General features: G+C 43.0%; 1 protein-coding gene across 1 annotated transcript in view; it reads left to right on the top strand.

Annotated features, from left to right (window-relative positions):
- The window catches only part of PRIMA1 (proline rich membrane anchor 1), a 51,628-nt gene extending 28,854 nt beyond the window's left edge, over positions 1–22,774 (top strand). The window contains exons 3-4 of the mRNA XM_050898188.1: positions 1,624–1,753; positions 22,254–22,774. Of these exons, the coding sequence (XP_050754145.1) occupies positions 1,624–1,753; positions 22,254–22,353 (230 nt within the window). The 3' untranslated portion in view covers positions 22,354–22,774. The remainder of the gene's footprint in view (positions 1–1,623; positions 1,754–22,253) is intronic.
- Positions 22,775–26,142: the final 3,368 nt, after the last annotated feature.

Below are 26,142 nucleotides of genomic sequence, written 5' to 3'. Positions count from 1 at the left end.
GCCTGGGAGTGGCCACAAAAGAGGAGCCAGGAACCACTAGTTCTTCAAATCACTTAATTTTTCAGCTTTATTTTTCTCTTCTGTAGGAAAAAAACCCGCAAACAAATACAAAAAACCCCGCCCTCACAGTCAATATATGTACAATAAATTGAAGGCAATATTTTCTAGACAAGTATGATCATAGTGATAGCATGTGTTGAAGGCTGATGCGTGTGAGAAAGATAGGATCTCTTATGTGGCACCAAATGCTGAACTGCCTATGAATTATCAAGCTGTTGGCTTTATTATTTTGATTGCTTCTTATAGGTTTTACCTAGGTTTTTTCTAAGGTGCTCCTGCAGATTTCTTGGGGTGAGTGTTGCCAATTCTTCTATAGGTCATGTAACTGGAAAAAAAATATTTTCTTAGTAATTGTGTACTTCAGGATTTAACCTAATAAGTGTTAACCTAAGAGTATGTGTATGTCTTTTCCTAATCAAACACAGGAAGCACAGGAGACATCATGTCACAATAAATGATGCAAGTGTGATGACATATTTTAACCTGTGCAGCTATTTATGATGTGTATAACAGGAAGTTCAGAATATAGGATATATCAGATCAAATAATTAGGCTCAAAAAAAAAGCCTTTTGCTATATTTAATTCTCTCCCCTACTTAAGTGAGCATGTAGATTTAGACAGTCCCATTGACTGATTAATTATTGACCTTCATTTAAGATGACCCAAATTCTCATGGAATTTATGTGGTTGCACACACTGCAGTAGGAGTCTCTTTCCCCTTCTGCAATGCACTGGTACTGCTCATGGCATTGTCTGTTGCTCACCATCCTTCAGGAAATAAGTGTCCCCTGAAAGCATGGGAAAAGGAATATGGCCCTGAAGGAAAATATTTTAACTAAATTCCACCAGTATTCCTTCTGATGCAAAGTATTCCTTGTTTTGAGTGGTACGTACACAGAAAATTCTAGCCCTAAATAGAAAAAGAAAAATGTAATAATAATTGCTTATATTTTCAGGAGTTACCATTTCTTTATGTTAACATTTCTTAACTATTGGACTTACAATTGAAAGACAATGTAACGGGAAAGAAGCTTGTCAACTATAGTCCTCTAAAAGCAATTAATAAATGTAATAAAATTCCTGTTCTTTTAAAACAAATCCCCCTTCCTCGCTCCAAGGTTACAATGATAGCAGCTGCAATACTGATTGGTAGGCACTGCTGCGGCTCCCCGATAAACCTCCCCTAATGGGATTTGAAAGCCTACCCTTATCAGCGTAACATCTCTAAAACTAAATCTGATGCAGCAGGAGATGGCAAATGCAGAGGGAGAAGAGGTTTCCCATGGGTAGCAGAGCTGAGCCTTTCTCCTTTGCGCTGAGCACCAGGGTGTGGACAACACTGACACAGAGAACTTGGTCATCTGGGGACCATGACAAGAAATACCTAGTACCAAACAGAGGACTTGATTGCTTGGAAAAAAAATGGGTCCTAAATGTGAAATAACCTCTTTGCATGTATCTGTGGCCCTGGCATAGTGCTATTGCATGGGTGACTGAAGCATATCTGATTATACACTATTCATTTGGGAGAACTCATGTATTTTTCCACACACTTTTTACAGCTCCCAAGTCTACCTTTTGTCCCACTGAAGAGACCTGGTGGCCAGGCCTGGTTATTATCATTGCAGTATGCTGCGCCACACTAGTGTTCCTCTTCGTAGTTGTCATCATTTGCTACAAAGCCATAAAAAGGTAAGACTCCAGAAGCTTTTACTGTGCTTAGGGCAATGCAACCCCACAAAGGTTGACCCAAGACTTGGCTGACACTTTGTTTTGTTTAAAGGCATCCTAAAGGCAAAACGCATCCTGTAGTCAACGTGTGTCTTCATTGGAAAGTCACTTTATGTACCGTATCCTGCCTGTGTAAAGGGTGAAGTTCAATGCACAGTCATGGGCATGAGGAGGAGAAAAACTAGAAATGGGACAGAGCCACAATGTTCAGATTAATAAGAACTTCCCCGAAGTCAAATTGCTGCAGGTTGCTGCGGAATGTCAATAGCTTTGGCTTGGCCAAGTGTAGAGGTAGGAAACACTGTCCTATCCACTTCTGGTAGTATTCAAAATTTACATGTGGGATGTGAGATTTTGGGCCCAGGCCCATCAGTAACTGTAGCATTTCAAATTGATGCAAGCTCTTTTAACTTGAACTCTAGGGTAATTTGTGTGGTTTTTCATTTGGAGACTCTACTTCTAGTTTATTCTTGCTTCAAAATTATCATCCACGGAATCAAATTCAAAACCTGTCTTTTTTAATGTAAAAGCCTATGTGAAGCCTGTGTACAGCACGGTGTGTAGTAACCATTTCAGCTCACTGTCTTTGCAATAGATGTGCTTGCATAGGCCTCCAGTAGTTAGAAAGTATTGACTTCAGTTACATAGAAAAGTGGGAGTGGGAATAATTTCTTCACCCAAATAATATTTCATATTTCTGGTGGAAACATTCAAAACTTGAACATTTCTGTATGAAGGCTTCAACTACAAGTCCAAAGCATTGATTTAGAGAAGAAAGTAACTTGTGGGAATTGTAGCCCGGATGGATGGAGTTTCTGTTCTCCTCTATTGGTTTCAGTACGGCTCTGACAACACCCCACAGTCCTGGCTTCGTGGTGTCACTGTTTTATACCATGGGGGTCTTGGGCATGAGCTGTTAGTGCAGCTCGGTGACCCAGCCTGCAGTAGAGAATGCAATATGCAATCCATAACTCTCATGAGATACTGCAGTGACATCTGAATCGCAGCTTGGATTAAATGATGTTTTTTTCAACTTTGTGATTTTTGAGTAATATTTTTTGGGAAAAAAAAAAGGGGGGGGGGGACAAGAAATGAAAATACCTTTCATGAAAAATATTATCTGCATGCAAAGCAATTGCAAGATTTTTTATGAGCCTCAGCAGGGATATCATAATGGTGGAGCATTGAACATGCTTTGCAGTTGTATGAAAAATTTATGCAGGATTTGAAGGATAGTGTATCCAAGAGCATCAAAAAGGGAGAATTCAAATGAGAAGACAGAAGTCTGTATTAATTTCTTATTAAATTTACATAAGTATCTTTGCTATTCTAGTTTAGCTAAAATGAATGCTTATTTGTTTTGAGGAGTTGGAAAGCTTTCACTCTAGCAACTGCACTTTTAAAAAATCATCTATGGAGGACTGAAATTGGAGTCCAATTGGATTGGTACCTGTCCTGGTTTTGGCTGGGATAGAGTTAATTTTCTTCCTAGTAGCTGGTATAGTGCTGTGTTTTGGATTTAGTAGGAAAATAATGTTGATAACACACTGATGTTTGTAGTTGCTGCTAAGTAGTGTTTATACTAAGTCAAGGATTTTTCAGCTTCTCATGCCCAGCCAGCAAGAAGGCTGGAGGGGCACAAGAAGTTCGGAAGGGACACAGCCAGGACAGCTGACCCAAACTGGCCAAAGGGATATTCCATACCATATGACGTCATGCTCAGTGTATAAACTGGGGGGAGTTGGCTGGGAGGGGCGGATCACTGCTCGGGAACTGACTGGGCATTGGTCGGCGAGTGGTGAGCAATTGCATTGTGCATCACTTGTTTTGTATATTCTAATTCTTTTAGTATTATTATTGTCATTTTATTATTATTATTATCATTATTATCATTATCGTTATCATTATTTTTCCTTCCTTTCTGTCCTATTAAACTGTCTTTATCTCAACCCCTGAGGGTTTTTTTTCCAATTCTCTCCCCCATCCCACTGGGTGGGGGCAGTGAGTGAGCAGCTGCGTGGTGCTTAGTTGCCGGCTGGGGTTAAACCACGACAGTACCACAGTGCAAAATTTCTTACTTGTAGTTCCTAATCTACCATTGGCTGCTCATAGAGGATTGGTCCAATTCCATGTGGAAAGTTGTATTAGTTTCAAAAACAGCTATCTGCCTAGTGCCAAATTGTGAATGATTTCTGCCAAGGCTGCAAAATATACCTATGGGAGCAGTAACTCTCCAAGGCAACTTGTGCCTAGCGAGGAATTGCTCTTCAAATCTGCTGTGATGCTGGCAGATGGGAGGAACAGAAAAGAAATTTAAACACACAAATTGAGAGCTGCCTTGAAAAGGCTTTGGGAGTTCACATAACAGTCTCATGCTTTGTGTCGGTGAAGAATAATACCGATACTTGATGAAGACACCCATTATTTGTCAACAGTGTGAATATCAACATACAAGTCAGCCACTTGAACAGGCATTAGGCTCAGAGAAAAGTGAAAATTCCTTAGATCTTCTTATTGTTGACATTCACTCTGCTGACAAACGCTAAGCTGAAAACTGCTCAGATGTGGGCTGGACAGCTATAAAAGAAAATCTTACTAATTATATTTTTACAGAGTAACTAGAGCATTTCTTTTCATGAATGAGTCTGTCCTAAAACAGCTCTGCTAAAAGGATGACCTAAAGTGCCTGGCAGCATTCCCCAGTAGTTCAGGTTCCTTGATCCACTGTAAAAGATAGCTATTGATAAATGCTGGGAAATAAGATAAGATGCTTCACAAGAGAAGCATCTCTGCCTTCGACACAGGGTATTATCACATATTGTTGAGCTGAATTGGCTTTAGCTACTGTGAGGAATCCTTCACTCTATCTTTTGCTAGGAGGTAGAGGTGGCTAGAGAAAGAGTAAGGGGATTAATCTGGGTAATGCTGAAGCCAAGAGTCCCTCCAGTGTGTTCCAAGCCTCCGGCTCCACAACAGTGCTCTGCCCTTTCTCACACCCCCATCCCACCAGCTCTCCTCTGCAGTCCTGCTCCTGGGCCCTCGTTCCTGCACATCTCCTGGAATTGGGACCTCTGTCATTGCAGCATCTCTGACAAATTGGTCTCCCACCTCCACTGAAGAGATGCTGAAGACTGAAATAACAGCAGTCATCTGGTTGTAGGGTGTAGCAAGAGTTAAATGTTTTAGTAGGAAAGTGCAGGCAGAGATTTATTTGCACAGAGCTTGGATCTGTTGTATTAATCCCTCACTTTCATAAGAATCAAATTTGAAGTAGAAAGAAAAAGAAAAATCCTATTGTGCTTAATTTAAAATCTCATTTACTGGTTTCAAAAGGCCAGACCCAATCAAACTCTCTCATATCTGCTTTTCTGTAGCAGGAAAAGAGGGAGTGACTGTCCTCGAGGTATCATAACTCAACTGTATTTTTATTCAATCTGTATAAAAACTGTTTCTCCTGGGGTGGTTTGTTTTCCCTCATAAAAGCTAAAACTTCAACATATGACTGATTTTAGGCATTAAGGCTTTTTGTGATAAAATACAGCCTAGTGGATTGGTGCTTCTTTGTCTAAAATAACTACCAGAACCAAGCAAGCATGCTGCTACCTCCATCCCTGCATCTCCCCTGGAAATACTCAGGTTCTCCCAATATGAAATGGTCATAAGAAATGATGACATCCATTGCACTGGATGGATTTGACCTCTCTGGTCCTTGAGGGAACTAATACCAAAATGTGTCAATCAGCTTTAATACTCAGAGAACTGCTAGACAGGTTAAACTCTTGAGAAGATGCATATGGGGCGATTCTTCAAAGGCCCTTAAAGCAGCCTCTAAATTTCCTATGTGTGATGCTGGTGTCTGCAATGTTGGACACTGCATGACTGGCACACCAGGTACAGATGTGTGCTGCTGCACAGATCAAGAACCAGAGGAGATCGCACATGATATTGTGTTGTGCTGCAGCATGGTTACACACATGGTGATAGCACCCTCAGTTTGGCAGTGGAGGAACAGCTATTTTCTCTGGTCTTGATGACAGAGGGGTATTTCCTCTTTTAAAAAAATGTAAAATTTCTCTTAAGAAACTTTTCCATGGCACATTTGAAAAAATTTAAGAATTGGCACTTAGCAACGGCAGCAATCACAGTCTGTGACATTTGCAGATTTCTAGGACAGGCTTAATCACTTGCTAGGGCTCAAACCCACTGTAAGCAGTGGGACTTTTCTGCTCATTTTGTGGATAAGGAAAGTGATCTCACAACCAGCAATTTCTGTAGCACATAGCAAGACCAGATGAATAACTGCTTCAAAATCTGGAATACCTCCAGGTATTTCTCTACCATGTCTCTGTCTGTAAAAACTTGCCTTTCTTTCTCTTTCCCTGGAAGACTGTTACCAAGAAGTAAAAGCAGGAGGTCCAAGGACAATTCATAAACTAGCACAGGCTGGAGGAAGCTGGATCATTTCAGTATTACATGGTTTGTGGACTTGGGCAAGTGCACTGTGAATGTCAGCAGCTCTAACAAATCTTCATCTGGTGTAAATCAGTGCGGATTCAAAAACAGTCAGTGGGGCTTGATTCATTTTAATCAGCTCTGGAGGTGGCTGTTTCTTAAGCTTTTTTTTAACATCTCCAAGCACCTGAATAATAGTAAGACAGTAAGACTGGAGGGAAGTAGGAAGTAAACACAGTAAAGAGGATTAATGACAGTTGTTTGGTAAATAAGCAACTGAGATGGGGGAGAGAGGGACCTGCATTATGTAATCCTATTTCTGCAGCGCACTGGTGTGTCAGTGTCTGTTAAGGGAGTAAGATATTTACATAAAAGGGAAAAATAAATCCCTGGCTCCCTGTATAAAATTAAGATACTGGAGCCACCTCTCAAACCTTGAAGGGGAAAGCAAAGCTGAGCATCCTGTTCTCTGTGCCAGCTGATGCGCCAGCTATGCAACCTGGCAGGAGGTGTTTCAGATGGTTTTCCAACATGTGAAAAACCTGTACTTGGTGTCTCCAGAACATCCATACAGTCTGAGATGACCCATGAGCAGCCCGGTGTGCCTAGGGATGTGACTCCTTGGCTCTGCCGGATTTTAGGTAGGACGGATACCTCTGCTTTCAGATGTAACACAGGGTTTGCTGCCAAAGAGCCCTCTTGCTAAGTCAGCAGAGAAAGCAGGCTGATGATAGCAGAGTTTTACATGATATACCTTTTACTCACTATTCTAATTTTGTCAAGCCACTATTTTGTATGTGTCCCATAGCCTGAGAGAAAGGTACCATAAATGCCTACATATGCATTTCCTTAAATAGGCACTGAGTTCACCTTCAAATAATAATTAAATGGAAGAAAACATTGTACTGAAATAAAATGACAGGTCGTATTTAAACTGTCTTAAAATTCATTGCTCAGGTATTTTCTAGGGTACTCGGCATTAGCATATGATTTATGGACCCTGTATACTGCAAGGTCTAGTTTCAGTAGCAGGAGCAAGGTTCTGAAAGTTGGTTTTGTTTAACAAAATGAGGTAGGTGCTTGCAAGGGGAAAACACCAAGGCTTTCTTAAGGAGGGCGAAAAGTGGGAGTGGGGGCTGTGGTGAATGTGTCCCATGGTGCAGGGATGTATGTCCCACTAAGCAGGCCATGGTCCTGCGCCTTTCCCCCAGCCCGTTCTGTACCACTCACTCCCCCAAAGAGCAAGGACTGTGTAGTCCTCCACGTGGCCATCTCCTATAAGTCACTGAGCCCCAGCACAATCTAGTCCAAAATCATTATTAATTGCAACAAAACAATGCTTTTCAGTGTGGGGAGAGAAGAAAGAACAGAGTCCTAAACTTACTTAATTGCTTTGAAGTGGATATTCACAGCATGGCTGATGACAGACAGGTCAAGGTGAATTGAGATTGTTAATCTCTTCCATTCTCCCTGACACATTGGAAGGGTTCGTACTGAAATGGTGCCTTAATTCTCAGCAGGTGCCTGAAAAGACAGTAATTACTCAGAAGATAAAGTGAGATAGTTGGTGGAAAAGCTGGGTTAAAAAGTACTGTTTGAGTGGGGCACACTCAAAGGGAAGACGAAGAAGGTCTGTGGGGGCAGATCTGTGTGTCTGATGCAATTCGTTGACATCAAACCAGTTCAGCTCTGCAAAAGGGGTCAATCCCTAAGAAGTGTCATTCAAAAAGGAATATGGTCTTCATCAGGAAGACCTGGGAATGACACTGAGGGCAGCTGAAAGACAAACTTCAAAATTTTGGAAGAGCAAGGAAAAGACAGTCACACTGTAGCCTGATTATCTTGTCCACTGGCTGAATGTTGATGCTTATCAACAACAGGATCAGCATCTACCACTGAGCACCACTGTTCAGGTCTTCTGTCACCTCTAAGCAAAGCCCAATGTCCCCATGTGTTGCTTAGCCTCTATGCCTCATCATCTCCCAGTGGTCAATTTACTCCCATCCTTGGAATGAGGCTGCAGATGATCTACTAATGACAATTTAAACACCCTGAGCAACCAATCTTTCTGCAGGAGATCCCATTTGTTAACCATCAAGAAATGAGTTCATAGACTCACAGAATGGTTGAGGTTGGAAGGGACAGCTTGAGATCATCTAGTCCAAACTTCTGCTCTAACAGAGTCACCTAGAGCAGGTTGCCCAGGTCTGTGTCCAGCTGGGTTTTGAATATCTCCACAGATGGAGAGTCCACAACCTCTCTGAGTTCTTGCTGGTTTTCTTGTGTTCTTTCAAAGCTATCACTATTTATTAAACTAAATGTAGCCCTGCTTGGTGAAAACTGAGTGCTAGGACAAGGAAAATCAGTTGTTCTTCCAAACAATATTGAAGTCTGGGTATAGGTTGTGCAACAATTTCCAGGATAGTACATACGAGACAAGCTGTTGAACAGCTTTACAACTTGACCCAAGCCCACTGGAGGTGCCAGAGCTCTGCTGTATTCATTCTGCTGATTCAGTGGCATCATTGGGGATTTTGGATGGGGGACTAGTAGTTGGCACTGCCCCATGTTTTTTGGGTGCATCAAGATGAAGAAGGGTTGGCCTCGTGTTTTAAGTAGAATAGCAAAAATATTGCTACTACTTGTTAGCAGGTTCATTTGACAGATCAAGGGCTGATGATTAAAGTGGATAAAATAGCCTTTCATTCAGAGAGATGGCTGTTCCAAGCTGCATGGGCAGTGCTGTGCAGGAAAGTTTGCTTTGCTGTTGCCTGTGCAGTACGTGTTGGTCAGATAAGCAGGAGGATCTGCTCTTCAGTGCTGTCAGCCTGGGATTTTTATAAGCACTACATGTTTGCATAACTATTATAGGGCAGGATTTCTCTGTCTCTTTTACGTTATACCAAAGTCACATCCTGCTAGAGAGAAATTTTGCTGTCATAAATGGATAAAATGCCCCACTGTTTCTCATAATCGGGAACACTGGAAGCCTTCAGGAGGCTTTAGTCTTTAGTATAGAACAAGTGGTCCAAGTGTTTCACAGAATACTGTCCTACAGATCATTTTTCATTTATACACTCCTAATTTGTGATGTATTGACAAAGATGCCAACAGAAATCTGTAGAGCATTATGGTCTATCCTGTGATCAATTAACTTTTCGTTGTGACTAAAAACAAACTTGCCATTTTTCTGTTTTCTACTGCAGATGAGGGTACCACATCGAACGGGCAGAAATCTTGCAATAGATTCAAGTATTGTACAGTTACTGCCTCAGTGCAACTCTGTAATAGCCATGAGTGGATTTTACAGGCTTGTACTAGAATATAATGCTCATGCTGGTCTAACTGTATTAGTTGAAATATTCCTGATTTACCCCAGTGCAATTAGAAGATACAAGTGGATACTAGAGCTTTGAAACATATAGGAGAGTTGCCAGGTTTACCATGAGTTTTTTATTACATTTTTTCCTGAAGCCGTAACTTCTGAAGAAATCTGAATACGTATGAGATCAGGGTTCTCTTCACCTACTAATCTAAAAACTGAGTTTAAACTCAAGACTCTTACATATTGAAAATCCTACAAGGCAAAGAAATAAAGTTTTCGTAGAAATTAATTTAATTTTTAAGCCAATCATAGTTTTTACAAGCTGACATGAGGGCACTTGTGGCTGGCCCTGCTGGTGAAAAGCCACAGATGTACCCAGCACAGTGTGCAAGGAACATTTGAAGAAAGCTTTTGACTTGATTATCTGGGATATCTGAGCTTAGGACTGTGTTTGTTAGTCTGCAAGGACCCAGCAGCAGCACCCTGGGGTGCCTGGGACAATCTTTTTTATGACTCAGAAGAAATTGTACTCATGGTAGTAGGGTGGGGGTGTAGATCCATTACTCCAGCTCTGTATCACCCAGAAATTCCCTTTACACACCCAGTGAGAATCCCATAGGAACCTGCTGAGTGCCTTTATTGCCCCCTTTCGCTTTCCACAAAGCATTTGCAGTGCATCTGGAGTAAAAGCAGTAAAGCCTGTCTCCAGGGGCTGAACAACTGCACCTCCCGGTGGGTTCAGTGGACACGGTGGATTTGCAGGAGCTCTAAAACCTCAAAAGTTAGAACGAGAAAGCCAGAAAAGTGTGGGAATGCCCCGGCAGTTCCCACACGTGCCCCACGCTGCCCCAGGCAGGCTCTGCTCAGACTCATTCTGCTCTGCCTCAGGGTGACAAGAAGCCAGACCTGACCGTGGAGCAGCTAAGCACCGGTCGGTCCCCTACCCATCACACGCATCCAACCACCTTCAAAATGATCAAGACTGTTCAGCACACCTCTCAGCCCTGTGTGCATGCCCCATTCCCCCCCAGTCTCTCCCCTTTCTTGTTTTCTGCAGAGCTTTGTTTCCTGCATCACCCTGACGTTGCCCCAAATTTGACCACGCAGAAGCTACCCCCTTCCTGCCTGACCTTTTGGCATGCTTCTGGCCAGCAGCCTTGGCTTGGTGCCACCCTTGACTCCTCTAATTTGGGGCTTCTGCTGACTTTGATTTTGATGCCTGGCTCTAACCTGGACTTCTGTGCACAGAGACCCTGGGGAAAGGCAAAGCTCAGGGAACGGCAGGAGCTGCACTTGGACACGCTTCCTCCTGTGCAGGGAATCTCAGCCAGTGGTAACAAGGCATCTGACCACGGTAGTGGTATTTCCCACTGTAATTTATGTGCATTAGTTTCACACCTTTGTCTAATTAGTCACAACTTGGTGTGCAAACAAGATCTCAGCTTTTCCACACCCTAGCTGAGAGCAGGTGTTGATAAAGGAAGGCTCAGGGGTGCTTGTCAACATCAGCTGGTTTCAGGGGTCCCCATTGCTCTGAAGGGAGGTCACATCACACCCCCCCCCGCCTTGCTGTGCTGTTTGCTGCCATGCAGCCACACTGCCCGAGGGGCAAAGGGTGCAGACAGGGTCCCCCTTTGCAGAGCTGCGATGCTCCTCAGGTGCACATAGATTGCTTGCAGCCGCCCTCGAGCCCCTTGCAGCTGTGCTGCCACCACTTGTGTGGCTGCACGGTCTGATTTCTGCTCTCTCTATCCTTCCTTCTCTGCACCTCCCATACTTACCGCTAAATATTTATCATGCTCCGGGGTTGCTAAGCAGCACACAGCTCCCCGCTTGGGAGAGCCTCGCCATGAAGGCAAGACATGCAGTAGGTCAGCGTGGGCAGAGCTGGAGGTGGGAGAAGATGGCATCTGCTGGAGTGGTCCTGCTCCGCCACACGCTTACCTCTCTCTGACTCCGGTGTCCCCTCCATCAGCAGGCACGTGGCCACCCGCTCCGGTATGGCTGGGCTGGAGAATGATGCTCCTTGTTTGTCCATCTCAGAGAGGTGTTGGCTAAACAGCCATGTCAGAAACCATTTGTGGAGATGAGCATCGCAGCATCCATTCCCCAAGCTAATGCCAGGTGATGGAGTGAAGCACTAACAGGGGGTCTGATGTAAAGGGTCTGATCCCAGCTGTGCGCAAGGCAAGAGTGGGAAAATAGGGTCATTCCTCATTGTGGCCTTTGAAAAGGGGCCATACGAAGGGGTACCAGGTGGAGAAATGGTACCTTCTTTGGTGTCTGCTTTTTGAAACAGTAGCATGAAGCCTTATGAAAGATATTAATACTCCCAAGCAGCAGGAACTGCAGGGTAACCTGGTTCTTCCCTTCAGTTGCTCTGAGCCCTGGGAAGCCAGTGTGGAGACTGGCTGAACTCAAATCCTTCCTCAGAAATTGTCCCCAGTTACAATTGTCTAAAGCCACTTAGCTCCCAAACTGCACAAAACCAAATCTTTATGTAGACATCAAGGTGTGCAGGCTTGCTGGTTGCTCTGCCTCTGTATGGACTTGCCCGATTGCACACCTAGAGCATGAGAAGGCTACAGTGGGTGTGCATTTATCCTGCAAAGAGCAGGGTCTGGCTCTGCAGATTCTTCTTTGTGAGTGGAGAAAGTCAGAAGCAGCTGCTTGGAAATCAGCGGTCTTACTCTAGTTGGTGGCAGAGACAGATTGCCTCAAATGCAAAGTGATCTAGATAGTTGCAAAGGTCAGCTTATTTTACAAGTTTTAATTTTCTTCTCAGCTCCTTGCATTTATTTGTGTTGCAGACACTTTTCTATTAAAGACATTTCTATAACAGAAAATCTGCAGAGAATTTTGGTTCATCTGCACAGAAATTAATCATTACTATTTAAATAATTTTGTGAAACTCTATTTAAATGATTCTGTGCAATAGCAGTAGCCTTGTTCTTCTGTATGGACCAAGTCCATCATTCAAGTTGTTGCCTGTGTTTGCAAGGGATCAAGTAGCAAGGTAGTTACCTACATTCAGCAAAAAATCTGGGCACAAAGTAGCACAGATGATCAACTTTGTTTTGGGGATGGAAAAGTCCATTGCCTAAAATGGCAATATCGACAGTCACTTGGCTGGTGAGAGACATACTGTCCTTCAGAGACAGCGAGAGAGCAGTGAAGAGCAGCCCTTGCTCATCTCTTCTCTCTGCCTCTTATTATTCCAATCCCACGTTTTTCCAGTACTGATGCCCACCCTGACCCGGAGCATGGGGCACCAACAGCCAGCCAGTTTGCAGACATGGTAGAGGATTCCTGCACCTTTTCACTCCTCCACTTTCCCCTCCAATATAGATATCTTTTTGTAAGGACAACTTCTAATTGGGAGCCCAGCTAAATAATAGTTCATAAATAATAGTTCATAAATGTCTTTTACTGCCCTCACTGTAGCTGAGCAGAAGCAGTTAGGTAGTTGTCATGTCTTGTTCAATGTATATGTTTAGATGTGTTGTCTATATAAAAAAAGCAAGGTATTGATCAGGATTGGTACAGCTGGACACTTGAAAAGCATGTTTCTCCAGATTTCCTAATTAACGTTTGTTAAGCACTTTGAAAATAGAAAGCATTGAATAGTGATAGGTGTTGTTCAATCTGTTCCAGCAGGACTGGAGAATTTTAAAGGACTAAGAGAAGGATCTCAGTTTTGGCTTCCACTGGTGTTTTTATATTACTGAGTGGCAGATAAGCAGAGGAGTGTTTGTTGCCTTCATGCGAGCACCTGTGAGAATGTGCATGTCTCAGTTTTGTGTGGTTCACAGAGAGCTCTCACAGATGTGTGCAGAAATGAAGGATCAAACCTCCATGTGTGGTCAGCTTGTGGGCACAAAAGCCCGGAGTGTGCACAGTCCAGTTTGGGGGCAGCCTTAAATTTTTGTCCAGCATTACATAGGCTCCATGACTTTGAGTTTAGTGAGACACTAGCATAACAACGCCACTACTGCAGTAATGCATCCAGCCTGTGCTAGTCTGGAGGATGTTCACAGGAGGGCTCCAGGAAATGCTGCTTTCTTCCACTTTCTGATCTGCATGAAATGGGGAAAAAACAGAGTAGGAGAGTGTACTGCCTTCATTATTAGCTGTTACCTATTCCCAGCCATCACCCAAACCTGGGTGCCATAGTAGAGCATCTCACCCTGTGTCCAGCTCTGACCATAGGTATTGCTTTGATTACTGAGAATCAACTCTAGGGAAACTGAGGCTGCACCTGAAGTTCAGTGAAATAATTTCTCCTGTTACATCGGTTGTTTAAGTTCCCTGAAGCAGTCAGTATTCCTTCTTTGATACTTCAGGGTGGCAGCCTAGACATCTTAGTAAAATGTGACTGGAACAAGACCCTTGAGTCACCCTGTCTGTCCCCAGTATTGGGGGCACCGTGGCATTTGATCCTTTTCATAAACATATTATTCTCCTTCTTGAAGTTGTGTAGTTCTCCCTCTCTCCCTCCCTGCTCCTTCCTCCAGCAGTCCCAGTTCAAACCGTTATCCTTCTGAGAGTAAAAGAACCTTTTTTGCATCTCCAGCCTAAATTTACCCATGGCTTCTTCCCATTTCTTCCTTTCAAATGCCCTTTTCCTTTTCTGGTGTTCCCTGAGACCAATTCTATCCTCTCTTTCTTTTCATTAGACTAGATTGTTCAAGCTTGGTTATTGTCTTCTGTAAGAAATTAGGACAGAAATTTGAGCTGGCTACTCTCTGTAAATTACAGACTTGTTAGGGCAGATCATGCCTAATGCAATAGAGTTACATATAATCCTGGTTATCTGGGTGCTACATATATATTGACAATCCCAGGCTGTTTCTGCATTGCTTGGCAGAGCGTGGTGTGCCATGAACCAAGCTCCGTGAACATACCTTAGTTGCCTACACTGCCCTGCAGCAGGACAGGCCTTTGAGGAGCAGGAGTGTGCCCAGCTCATCCCCAAAGGGCACTGCCACTGCATAGCATACTGCCAGGCATGGCCATGGCCATCCTCCAAACATGTTTTGGCTTTGTTCAAAGCAGGGTGCCTTCATTCTATGCACTTAATGTCTGTCTTTTTTTTTTTTTTTTCTTTTTTTTTTTCTTTTTCATTTAGTGGCTTCTTGCCAGGCTGGAAGGCTGGCAGTAAGAGCTCATTTTTTTACATTAGGCCCGTTCATTTTTTTACATTAGACCCATTCATTTTTTTCCTTTTGTCATCAAAACATATCGATGATGTATTCTGCACTGAGAACACCCAACGGATAACGTCAGCTGTAATATCCCTCCAGTCAATAAAACCTTTTAAAGATCATTATAGGGAATGCAAAGAATGGGTTGTAACATGAGGGGTCACTGAAAGTACTTTTATCAATTATGTCTGTTAATAGTCCAGTATCCTAATAATAAAGCTGTTTCTCTTCCTTAAGATTGGTTTTGTGTAGGAGCATAATTCTGAAGTTAGCTTAATTGAAGACCTAGTAGGAAATGTGATTGCATCACCTTAGTCTCCCAGGGACAGATCTTCCCCTGTAACATCAGAACAAATTCTCCTCAAGTCCAACAAAGTCTGTGGAATTACTCTGACTTTGCAGTGCTGAAAATAAATGAAGACTAAACTGCACTTCTTAAATTTCACGTGTGGCTCAGCAATCTACTGCAATTACTTGCAATCTGAACAGTCCAAATCCTCCCTTCAGATATACCTAGAGCGACTTCAGCAGGCTGGGATAGATGCACTTCTGCAGAAAGAGATCTGCTCACCACATTTTGCAGCCCAAGCGCACCAGCTCAGGGAACCTCTAAGTGCTGATGAATGGCTGCAGATCGGCTCCGTAGGGATATTTTTTTCCCTGAGAGGAGCACTCAGCAAAGGCTAGATCTTCAATCCGTGCACAGCAAGAGAGATTTGACTGTCACAGGGGAGTGTGAACCACCCCAAAACAGAAATCACCCACATGCCTGCAGGGCTTGCTTAAATATACTCCAGAAACTGGTCAGCTAAAAATGGCTGTGAGGGAGAACTGAATTAGCCATAAATTGCAGGCCTGAAAATGCTGAACAACCAGAAAAGAAGAAACTCTCTGTAGGAGATGGTAACTTGGGGTTAGATCAAAGCCTATTGCTGCAACATGACTTACAATGCTGTGAAAGAGACTTTCCCCTTTTGCATAATGGTCCCAGCACCATGCACTCAATCTTTTCACCTTCTCCACACAGGAGAGACAGACAGAAAAGGTCTGAAGATGTTAAATATTGTATGCTTACTTTCTCTTGTAAATCTTATTTATCAGCTGACCACTAGTTTTGTTTGGCTAAGACTGAAGTACTCAAAGGTCTCTAGGGAAAGAACGGTCTTTTCTGATTCACAAAAGACACCTCTTTTTTTTCATAAGGAGCCAAGGGGCAATGCAGCTTGAGGAATGAGACCTCCATCACATGTCCAAAACTGAAAGTAACCCAATATACATAGTTCTTCCAAATGGTGCAGTTAATATCATCCAGGTTACCTGTAAAACTTTCTAATTTGGAAGAGTAAGTCAAAACCATCACATATTAGGATAACAAGTAATAAACACTGGGGCAAGACAGTTTGTTTGTCTTTTAGATGCTGCACTATCTATCTAACTTACCAGACTGGAGATGGAAATACAGGGAATAGATGTAAAAGCCTTGGGAGATTGAGAGTATTCAACATTGGTCCTCGACAAATATTGAGCAGTAGTGAGTGCGTTGCTGAAAGTTGTCCAGATGGAGCTGCTTTTTATTATAACTGTAAAACATTTGCTTTGTACGTGGGAGGTAGTTGAGCCAGTAACCTCCTCCTACAAGTAACGAATAGTATGCTGCTTGTTTTCTGGACAGATAGATGGTCTACATATGGCTGTTAACTAATTTAATAGAGAAAAATTAAGGTTTCAGAGAATTTTCATCATTAGGGTTTCTTCTTTGATTTCTATCTTTACATTGTCAAATAAAAAATATCCAGACTGAGTTTTTCCGGTCCCTCTGAGACAGTCAAAGGGAGAAGTCAGAATGTGACTCTCTTTCCATGACTCTGAAAACTGTCTCCAGAGAAGTGTCCTTTAACATGAGCCCCATATGTCTGGGCCATAGCATCAGGCTGGCCAGCCTAGGTTAGTCATTAGGCAAGGCTCGTTGTGGGTGGCTGCACACAAATTCAATGACTGTGTCCCAGAAAGCAACTGTTGTCAGTGCACTGAGCCCCTCTAGCAGGGGTCCTGTTCACAAACCAGTCTTAGAAAGCAAGTTCACTTCTCCCACCAGTTGCTATCGCGGGAACTGATTCACCTCTGATGGCTGATGGCCAGCATGAATCAAACGGCTGTTTGATGAATGCCCCCAGTACTGAGATGTAAACAGCCTCCATTCACGTTCTTTATGTTCTTATAAACATCCAGGTTATTCGGAGAGATGGTCTAGTAATTGAATAACATTACAAAATTTATTCTTCCATTCGTATCCTGTATCTGCTAAATAAGGATGTTTTTGAAGTGTGACTATAGCCCACACATCATCTTGTCTGGGCTTCCAGCAGTGAAGTCTAGCCAAGAGCTCTAAACATAGCTGCCACAGGTATGGCTAGCATCCTAGCCTAGGAGATGAAGCTGAGTGAAAATATACTTACCAGATATTTACCCTGTTTCTTGGACAACTTTTGTAACCCAGGAAGATGTTGCTGTGGTTGGATCTCTACTGGTATATAGGTAGCTTGGATATTTCTGCTGTGCAATGGGGACACATCAGGATAGACCAATCCTATGAAGCAAATGGGTGTGTCGTATGAGACCCAATTTTATTGAATATCATTAATTTTTATGTGTTGATAACTAATGAACTATGTTCATCAGTATGGAGAAAAGCTTTGAAGTCATTGCACGTATAAGCGATACATCTTCAGCTCTCTGATTTGCCTCTTCCCTTCTGCCACTTTGCCTCGGGGATCGGCAGGCACACACGCGACCCGGCACATGCCACCGCTAACACAGGAGGGGGGGGTGAGCCGCAGTGATGCTCACTGATAGAGCAGCTCACAGGCTGCTTATCTTTCCCCATAGCACAGCCCTGTGCTGTGACATGCAAAAGTGGGGCTGCCCACAGAGCTTGGTAGCAGCTTTGTTCATGGTAGGAGCCACCTCGAGGTGAAACTGCTTTGAGAGGAGAGACAAGTTCTTTATGTGTTACTAAAAGCACCTTCATGAGAGGAACTGAACAGGCGAAAGGATTTTTGGCACGGGTACCTTGTACATTGGCACAGGTACAGCTGTGCAAAGGCAGTGCAGAGATGCCTCATAGCTTTCACTGTTCGTAAAATCTCTGTCAGTTGATACTGATACCCATACAATGCAATCTTTTTTTTATATCCATTTTTGCAGGTGCCTTTTAAGTATGATTTACAATTTTGTACCACTGCTCAGGAAAGAGCAGAATTGCACTGTGGTCTTCTGAGCACTGGGCATCTCCTCCTACAACGCACAGCAGGGAGGGTAAAGCGGCCTTTCCTCCTCTAACTGCATTTTAAAAGAAGAATGACACTCTATTCCCGTTTTGTAAGAAACAGGATAGGTGTTTCCCTCAGAGGATAATCCAGGGCAGCAAATCCCAAGTGGAGGCAGGCGTCTCCTGGCAGTTCTGAGTCGGGTATGGGAGCCCCAGAAGGAGGTGAATTTAAGATCCCTTCATTTCTCTGCTGCCAGCCCAAGGTCACCCCCTCCTAGCTTGGCTGGGTTTCCCCAGGGCCCAGCCTTCCCAGATGCTGGCCATGGTGCACTGGTGCTCAACAGAGACATTGCTATGGAGGTAGGCAGTAGGAAACAGGTTTGCAACGCTCAGGCTTGTCTTATGAAATCAAGTTTTATTCTTAACTCTCATCTCTTCCAAGCACGAAGCACCTGGAAGAGTATGAGCATGTGGATTGCGTTGTGTCTTTTAAACTCTGTTGCAGTTTATTCTTCTGGACAAAACTTCTATCCCATTTCTAGGTGATCTTATTCTCAAAGCTTCAATAAGCTATAAGTAATGAGGCATAATAAAGTCCTGATTAAATGAATAGTCTGCTCAGCTTTTGCTTAATTTTGTCTGAAAAGAGACAAAATATAGAGATTTTCTTAAGTGTGTACAAGTGAGACATGAGGTGAAACCCTCCCCTAGTACTCTACCACACAACTGCCTTACAGACAGTAAGTCTATGCCAAATTTACACCAGTAGCCAAAGCTGGCAGGGATGGTTTTGTCAAATATACCCACTGAGTTTTGTGACAGGACATGGTAAAGGGCCAAAAACTGTGTTTCCTCTAGGAAATTTTCTAAAGACAGAACATACAAATTATATTTGAATGTGCATCGTTACATTGACCTTTACACAGGACTGCAGAGAACTGGTACAAGCCAATATGACAAGCCAATGTGAATTTCTTTGATAAATAAGATTTACAATGTGATCAGAACCTCATCTGAAATTTAAGCTTGATGTGTGAAATACACTATTAAATGGATGTTTGATGCTTTCTTGATTTTAGGACTCATGCAAATTAATGCATGCATGGTGGAGAGGTCATTACGGACTCTGACGCTTCATTTCAGGCGTGTACTAAGCTGTACAGAGTTGCATGTCCCTTTCGTTTGCAGATGTTTGGCATGAAGAGCATGCCAATTTGTTTGCCAAACATCAAAGCACAATGTGTAGCAAATCATACTGTAAAGCAATGCAAACCACTTGTTAGCGAACAGCCTGTTTCACCTACCACCAAGTGAGTATGTCACAGATATTAATAGTTCCCTACTCATTTCCTCACTAATTTGAAACATCCCTTTTACCAATGAAGAGCAACCCTGGAATGGAAATGCATAAATACATGGCCATAGCACTTCATCTGAAAGGGGGCTTGGAGTATTACATGTAGGAAGATCATGCATAATCTAGCTTATCAGACAGAAAATAGGATAAAAGGGTTCCCCTTGGTGTGTAAGAGGAAAACTTGCATGCTTGGATCTCAACAGTCAATGAAATTTGAGATAAAAAAGAGCTAGTGACACACAGAGCTAGTGGCACAAAAAGAGCTAGTGCCCTAATGCAAAAGGGCAGTTGAAAAATTGCAACAGGCCAAAATGACTTTGCATATCTAAACACATAGGTCAATTTTAATCACTGTGACAATTGCATACAAGTTTGCCAAGCCAGTGATTTAAATGGTGTAACCGAGGCAAGTTTGACCCCAAATCCATGCCTGACATGCATTTGGAAAAAAATCAGGTGAAGGAGTTAAACAGAGCAGTCTCCAAGCCTGAACTTTTGTGTCTGGCAAAAATAAATAAATAAATGCCTCAAATAAATAGCCATTTCATTGAGACCCAAGAAAGTAGTTGCTCTGTTTTGCTGCCACTAATCCTGATCAGTTGATAAGGCAGAAGCAGAACCTTGATAAAATTTCCATTCCACTATTTGCAGGCTCTGAAAAAATACACTTCCAATGCATGCTAGTGCCAGTGGTGTAATAACACCGGCAACCTCTCCAACAGTGTCTGCAGAGAGGTCTCACCATCGGAGGAGAGTCTCCAAACCGCCCAGGTCTGTGCTGGGAGACCAGCCTGGGGAGGGGAAAGAGCAAACAGCAGCCCTCGGGGAAGAAAAACTGAAGCAAAAAAATGGGGGGGAAAGGAAAAAGAGTTTCAGGAGAACTGAAGAAGTCGGTCTTGAAATCACTTCTAGAAAAAAGAAAAATGTAGATAAAAATGAGAGGAAGATAATTTTTAACATGAAGAAAGAAGAGGAAGGCTAGACAGGGAAAGAAAATGGAACTGGAGAGGTGCAGAAACACATAGGAGACCAAAATAAAGAAAGAAGGGGTAAACAGGAGACAAACAGATAGCAAGTAGAAGTGGCCAAAACGTCTTCATTTTTTGACCATTCATAGAGCTGATTGTCAGGGTTGGAACTGGGTGGGGGGGGGGGAGGAATTTTTGAAAGCAGCAGAGAAGTTTAGACAGCCACACCATTTTTCCTGCCCAGGAAAAAATAAGAGAAGTATTGCCGTCAGATTCTCCATTCCTCTTGTCAGGGATGTGGCAGGATGGATGGGTGCTTTACAATGTCATGAAAGACAGAGCTGCAGGACCTTGTGTCAGATACAGACAGGCACAGCATGTTAATGGCTGAAAAATGGTTCAAGAAACCCTTAGTCTCAACAACTCTTAGTCTCCCCTTCCCTTCCATTTCCATTCTCTAACAGCTGGAATCGTGGCTAATATTAACAAGCCTTAATTTACCAGCTAAAGAGGCATAAGATAACACCATCAGAAGTATTTTCTTTGAGACTACAAGCAAAACAAATTTATCTTCCTGTAATCATTTTCGATAAATCTTTCATTAATACTTTGCTGAAATTAAATGTCATTAACCATTTTTTATTAGTTGTTGTTTGTTTTGTTAAACAATGTCAAGAACAATAGCACAGACTGACTGTATTACATTTGTCTGGTCCTCTTTTTGCCCTCAGAAGCACCTTAAACTCAAGGCACTAATGTCTGAAATATCTGTGTGGAAAGCACAAAGCTTTTTCCTCCTACTATGTTTAAAATTTCCGCTTTCAATAAAGGTCACGCAACGTTTGAGAAGAGAAGTTGTGGGGGGAACACTTACATGATGTAACATGGTCTGTTATGGGACTTATACTCAGGTCTCCCTTTTCGGAATCCCTTAAAATCCCAGATAAGGTGATTTCGCTCTGTGATATGCTGATGTTTCTTAGCTTTCTGCACTTGATGGGCATTTCCTGAATTGTCTCACAATTAGCATTGGTGGTCCTGGTCTGTGTTACCAAATGGTACCAGTGGCCACCAAACCTAATAAAAAGGGTAGTTGGTGCTGGGGGGCTGATAGATCACAGCAGGTACTGTGTTTCAGTCACTAACTCAGACACCTAGAACATGGACATCTGTGTCTGGGCTAGCAAACTAGTCTTCCTTCACAGACAGTGCAGAGAAACATGAATGCCTTGGGCACAAAGCATCTGACTTATTTTGGGTATCCACTTTAAGGTGTTCTGAACTGTGTTTTAAAAGTAGCTGTTTATCTCCATTGACTGTGAAGGTAATCTGGGGTGGTCACCACAGATGTACATATCTACACTGGTCAGACGAGTCCTCTCCTAGTGACCGAACACAGTGGTTTTATGATGACTGGTGAGTGAACTGGGTCCTCAGTGCACATGGCTGGTCATCATCCCAGTTTGAATGATGTGGCACTTTGAGGAGAAAGGCCCAGGACTGCCCCAAGGCAGAGCCTGACCCAGCGCCCCAGCCTCCATTCCAGGGATGAAGGTGGCGGTGGAGGGCTCTCCTTCCAGCAGCCTTCATCTCATGCAACATGCACACCTGTATCTATACACAGACTAGCATGGGGAGACCAACAGCCCATCATGAGGCCTTAGGACCAGACCTCTCACCTTCCAGGAGGATCATGAAGCTTGACTAAATTTAACTGCTGGTTTGGCCTGTGTTCAGAAAGGCAAAAATAGACAGGAAAAGTTCAGTATTATGATGCACCTTACATGTCCTTGCTTTCAGTCTGTATTGACAATGAAGATGTTTATCTCTGTCCTTTCTTCTCCCCCCCACCCTGCCTATACATCACCGAACCTGGGATCACCCAAGGAAACCAATGAGAAAAGAAGAGAACGGAACCAGTCGGGCTGAATATGCAATGACCTCCTCCCAAAACAACAAAACAGTTGATAACAATGCAGTCGTGTAATCCCCGAAACCCCACCAAGGCGCAGGAGGTGGTAAACTTTCAAAGCACACACATGGAGTACGCAAGGTGGGTGAAATAAAGCAACGAAAGGAGCTCTGTGGCCAAGGACTTCATTTCAGAAATAGCGCACGCATCAGTGATTCAGAAGAGAAAAGCAGGCTGCTCTTCAAGCTTGCTGCTTCTCCAAGGGAGGATAAACTCGCCCACCCGGGCTGCCTGGAGAAAAGGCCTCACAAAGGCATAAGCATTGCATGCTGCATCTTGTGAAAGCAATGTCGTGACGCCTCCCGCTTCTTCTTCTTCCTCTCTTTCCCCCCACTTTTCAGTTTGAATTGAGTGTCCACAAAAAGCTGCTGAAATAGGATCTTTTGAGGAGAAGGTGATCTGCCAGAGTGGCAGCAGCTTATTATAAATGGGTCTGAGGGTCAAGGGTGGGAGGTGTCACCTACGTGCTTCTCCAGCCTGTGCAGTTTTGTACGCTTATATTTCATTCTTATCATTCTTATTATTTCATTATTAAAAAGGGATCAAAGGTTTCTGTTAAGCCGTCAAGCAACCAAAAATTGCATGAACTTGTGACTTATCCCAGGAAATTCATCTGCAGTCTAGTGACTATGCAATTTCCACGGCTGAAGACTTTTCAGGCAAAAGAAATCAAAATGTAAGATTTTAGCAATTAGCATTGCTTATTGAAAGAGAGATATTATTAAGAGGTGCTTTGAACGTTGTTACTTCATAATCAGCCTCCTTTTTTGCATCATGTTTTATTTTTTATCTTTAAAAACTTTGTGAAATTCTACACGTTTCTCTGTGTTTGCATCATGCTGATTCCCCAGGGAAACCCCTGCAGGAAAGATGTTGTTTACATCTTGGTGTGAGTATTTGGGCGGGATTGTGGCGAAAGGACTAGCAGCCCTTTGAAGTCCTCTTCATTCACTGATTAGTGTTGTTTCCTGAAAGTCTCGAGTCTCCTGAACTGACCCACTGAGGACATTGTAGGTCTGGCTTGGAGGACCACTTTTGAGGGTCTGGTAAGCTGGTTGTGCCCACGTTAACTCAGTGTTTGCCTCTCCTGGGCAGAGACTGCCGATCGTGCCAAATTCAGCATAATAGCTTAGTGTTGTACTTTCCGTGACATGGATTGCAGACTACTTAAAGCAAAGCTGAATCCACCCAAATTCATTTCACGTAGGATCTCAGGTTAGACTCAGTAAGTAACCCTTAGGATAAAGGTGATGAGACTAGGCAAGATGCCGGTTTTTCCCCACCTCCTGAGAACTTTCCTTCGTGTCACACCTCCACGTGTATGTCTCCATTTACCTCTCTGCTGAAAGCAGTGATGCAGTGAAAGACAAATTTCCACCTTGGCTTCTTGTCTGGACATCAAGCTTTGATACCACTCAGTCTCCATGTCTGTGAGCAACTCCCAGGCACTAACCCAGTCTTGCTCCGGGACGTGGCTGCGCCCTGGCCATCGCGTCCCTTGGTACTGCAACACACCAATGCTTTCAGTTTTATATAAGGATGTGCCTGAACTGCAGAAATCAGACTGATTTTGAACACATTCCTGTCTGTGGTTGGTCTGTCGCTGGGCTGTAGAGTCTGGCCTGATGGTAGAGGAAGACAACGTTCTGCAGACCTTCCCCAAAAAAGCTCCGGGATGTTCAAATCAGCAGTTTCAGCTCAGGCCCATCTCTAGTTTTCTATTGCCTATTGAACAATAGGGTGTATGTAAATATAAGTATCTTTTCAATGATAAAATGAAATGCTGCTATATACTGCTGTTGAGGAATTTATGGAGTTATTCATTTAGCTTTTTAGCCTGTCATCACTATGTAGAAGTTTAGCTACATAAAATTATTTTTTAAAGGCTAGACTTTCTTAAGAAGTGAATGCAATTACAAAAGTGAAAGGGAATAAGTAACCCTTTGCCCAAGAGTACGATCATTGCCTGCCATGTTGTGTGCTTGCACAAGACACAGTGATATGTTCTTAGATCCAAAGTGGGATTAAAATGACAGAATTTACACTTTGAGTCTAGTATCCCAAATGTTGATTGCCTAAAGCACTTAGCCCCTAAATACTATAACAAAAATATTACAAGTATATTTCTAGAATATTTTTTAAGCTATAACATTTATTTTGGTGTAGTTACCTATGTTTGCCTTTCTTTTTTTGCTCCAGTTGTTTCTGCCTAAACATGACATAGTTTGAGATTGGTTGCATGTTTAGCTGAGAGCATAAAGTATGAATGCAGATGAGTTTAGCATGATACGGGCTCAGGATTAGCACTTTCTCCTAAAGGTTGTTGATTTTATTTATTCCCTAATACAGCTTTAAAGGCATGTTCTGTAAGGCCAAAATTACAAAAGGGATTTGTAGCTCATTATGTCCATCAAAATGTGTCTGTTTTTGCAAGAAAAATTCTAAAGAGATGGTCACCGGACACTGTGTGATTTTCAGTGATGTCAATGGTAAAATGTCCTCACTAGAGAAAACCCTGGTGCATGACATAACCCACAAGCAAACCCACCCCAGGCCCCCTGAGGTCACCTCAGGAGAACATAAACATTAAAAACTTCATGGAGAGCAGGGAGGCAGGGCATTTCAAGGAGCAGCATATGAGGACTAGGATCTATATTCAACTCTGCCACTGATCTGCTGTTTACTAGCAAGTACTTTTGCTTCTCTGTGCCTCAATTTACCCATCTGTATAATCAAGATAAAAATACTTACCAGCTCTGTGGCAGTATTTTGAGAGATATAGATGTATCTTATGTGCATAAGCAGAAATACACTATCATTATATCCAACATGCTGATATTAAATAAATGTATTTGGGCACATCATCGCCATAGTATTTCGTAAACAAACATTCCCCAGTGTGCTTTTATAATCCGTTGGCCACAGAAGAGCAGCAGCAGACAGGCCGAGAGCTGCTTCTCTGCTTGTCCACAGCCTTTGCTCTCAGCGCTCACACAGCTCCACAGTGGGGAGAGATGGGAAGTCTTGCACAGGGTAGTTTTGCCTTTAGATTCCTGCCTAAGTACAGTTGACTACATTGCACCAAAATTTAAGATGATCTTCAGAAAGGTGCTTGGAAAAGTATACTGGCAGCAGATTAAGTCTTCTGAAAAGAGAGGCTGGAAAGGTGGTGTCATTGAGGAATGATTTCTGAAGTTTGCTGATGTGGTTTAAGGTTGTGTTTAACACTCTACAGACTAATTGCAAAGCTTTATAAGAGAGGCTTCTATGCTTCCTTATTGTACTATAATTAAATACAAAGGGAAAGGAATAGGCTTGATGGATAAGGGCTTCACTAAGCAGTGACCCTGGATCTGGGGAACTGGCACTCCAAAATGCAGGTTTACAAGCATTTCAAGTTTGTTTTTAGCCACCAAAATATCAGGAGTAGAAAGGTCCTGCATAGCTCCGTTAACAAAATAGCCAGATCCCCAGCAGATGCAAAGGTGGCCAATTTCTATGCAGAAGTTAACTGCTCTGCTCTGACCACCACCAGACAGACTCAGAAAACTGCTGTGTTCAGTCTGAGGGAGAGCATCAACTCAAAATTTCTTCTCAAGGATCACCACTAGCAGATGCAAGCAGGGAATGCACTTTAAGGGCCTGAGCTGCAAAGTGTTGAGTTTCCTTGGTCCTCAGCGGTGCCAGGAAGGTGGAGCTGAAGCCACAGCCCAGCCGCCCTTCCTGGCTCAGACCTGACACAGCAGTGTGCCCAGGAAAGTATCTCTACCTTGGATAGATGCTGCAAAAACAGATGTGGAAGGA

This window comes from Gymnogyps californianus, chromosome 5 (assembly GCF_018139145.2).
Source record: "Gymnogyps californianus isolate 813 chromosome 5, ASM1813914v2, whole genome shotgun sequence".
In the NCBI taxonomy this organism is placed as follows: domain Eukaryota; kingdom Metazoa; phylum Chordata; class Aves; order Accipitriformes; family Cathartidae; genus Gymnogyps; species Gymnogyps californianus.
This window is presented reverse-complemented; position numbering and strand designations above follow the sequence as displayed.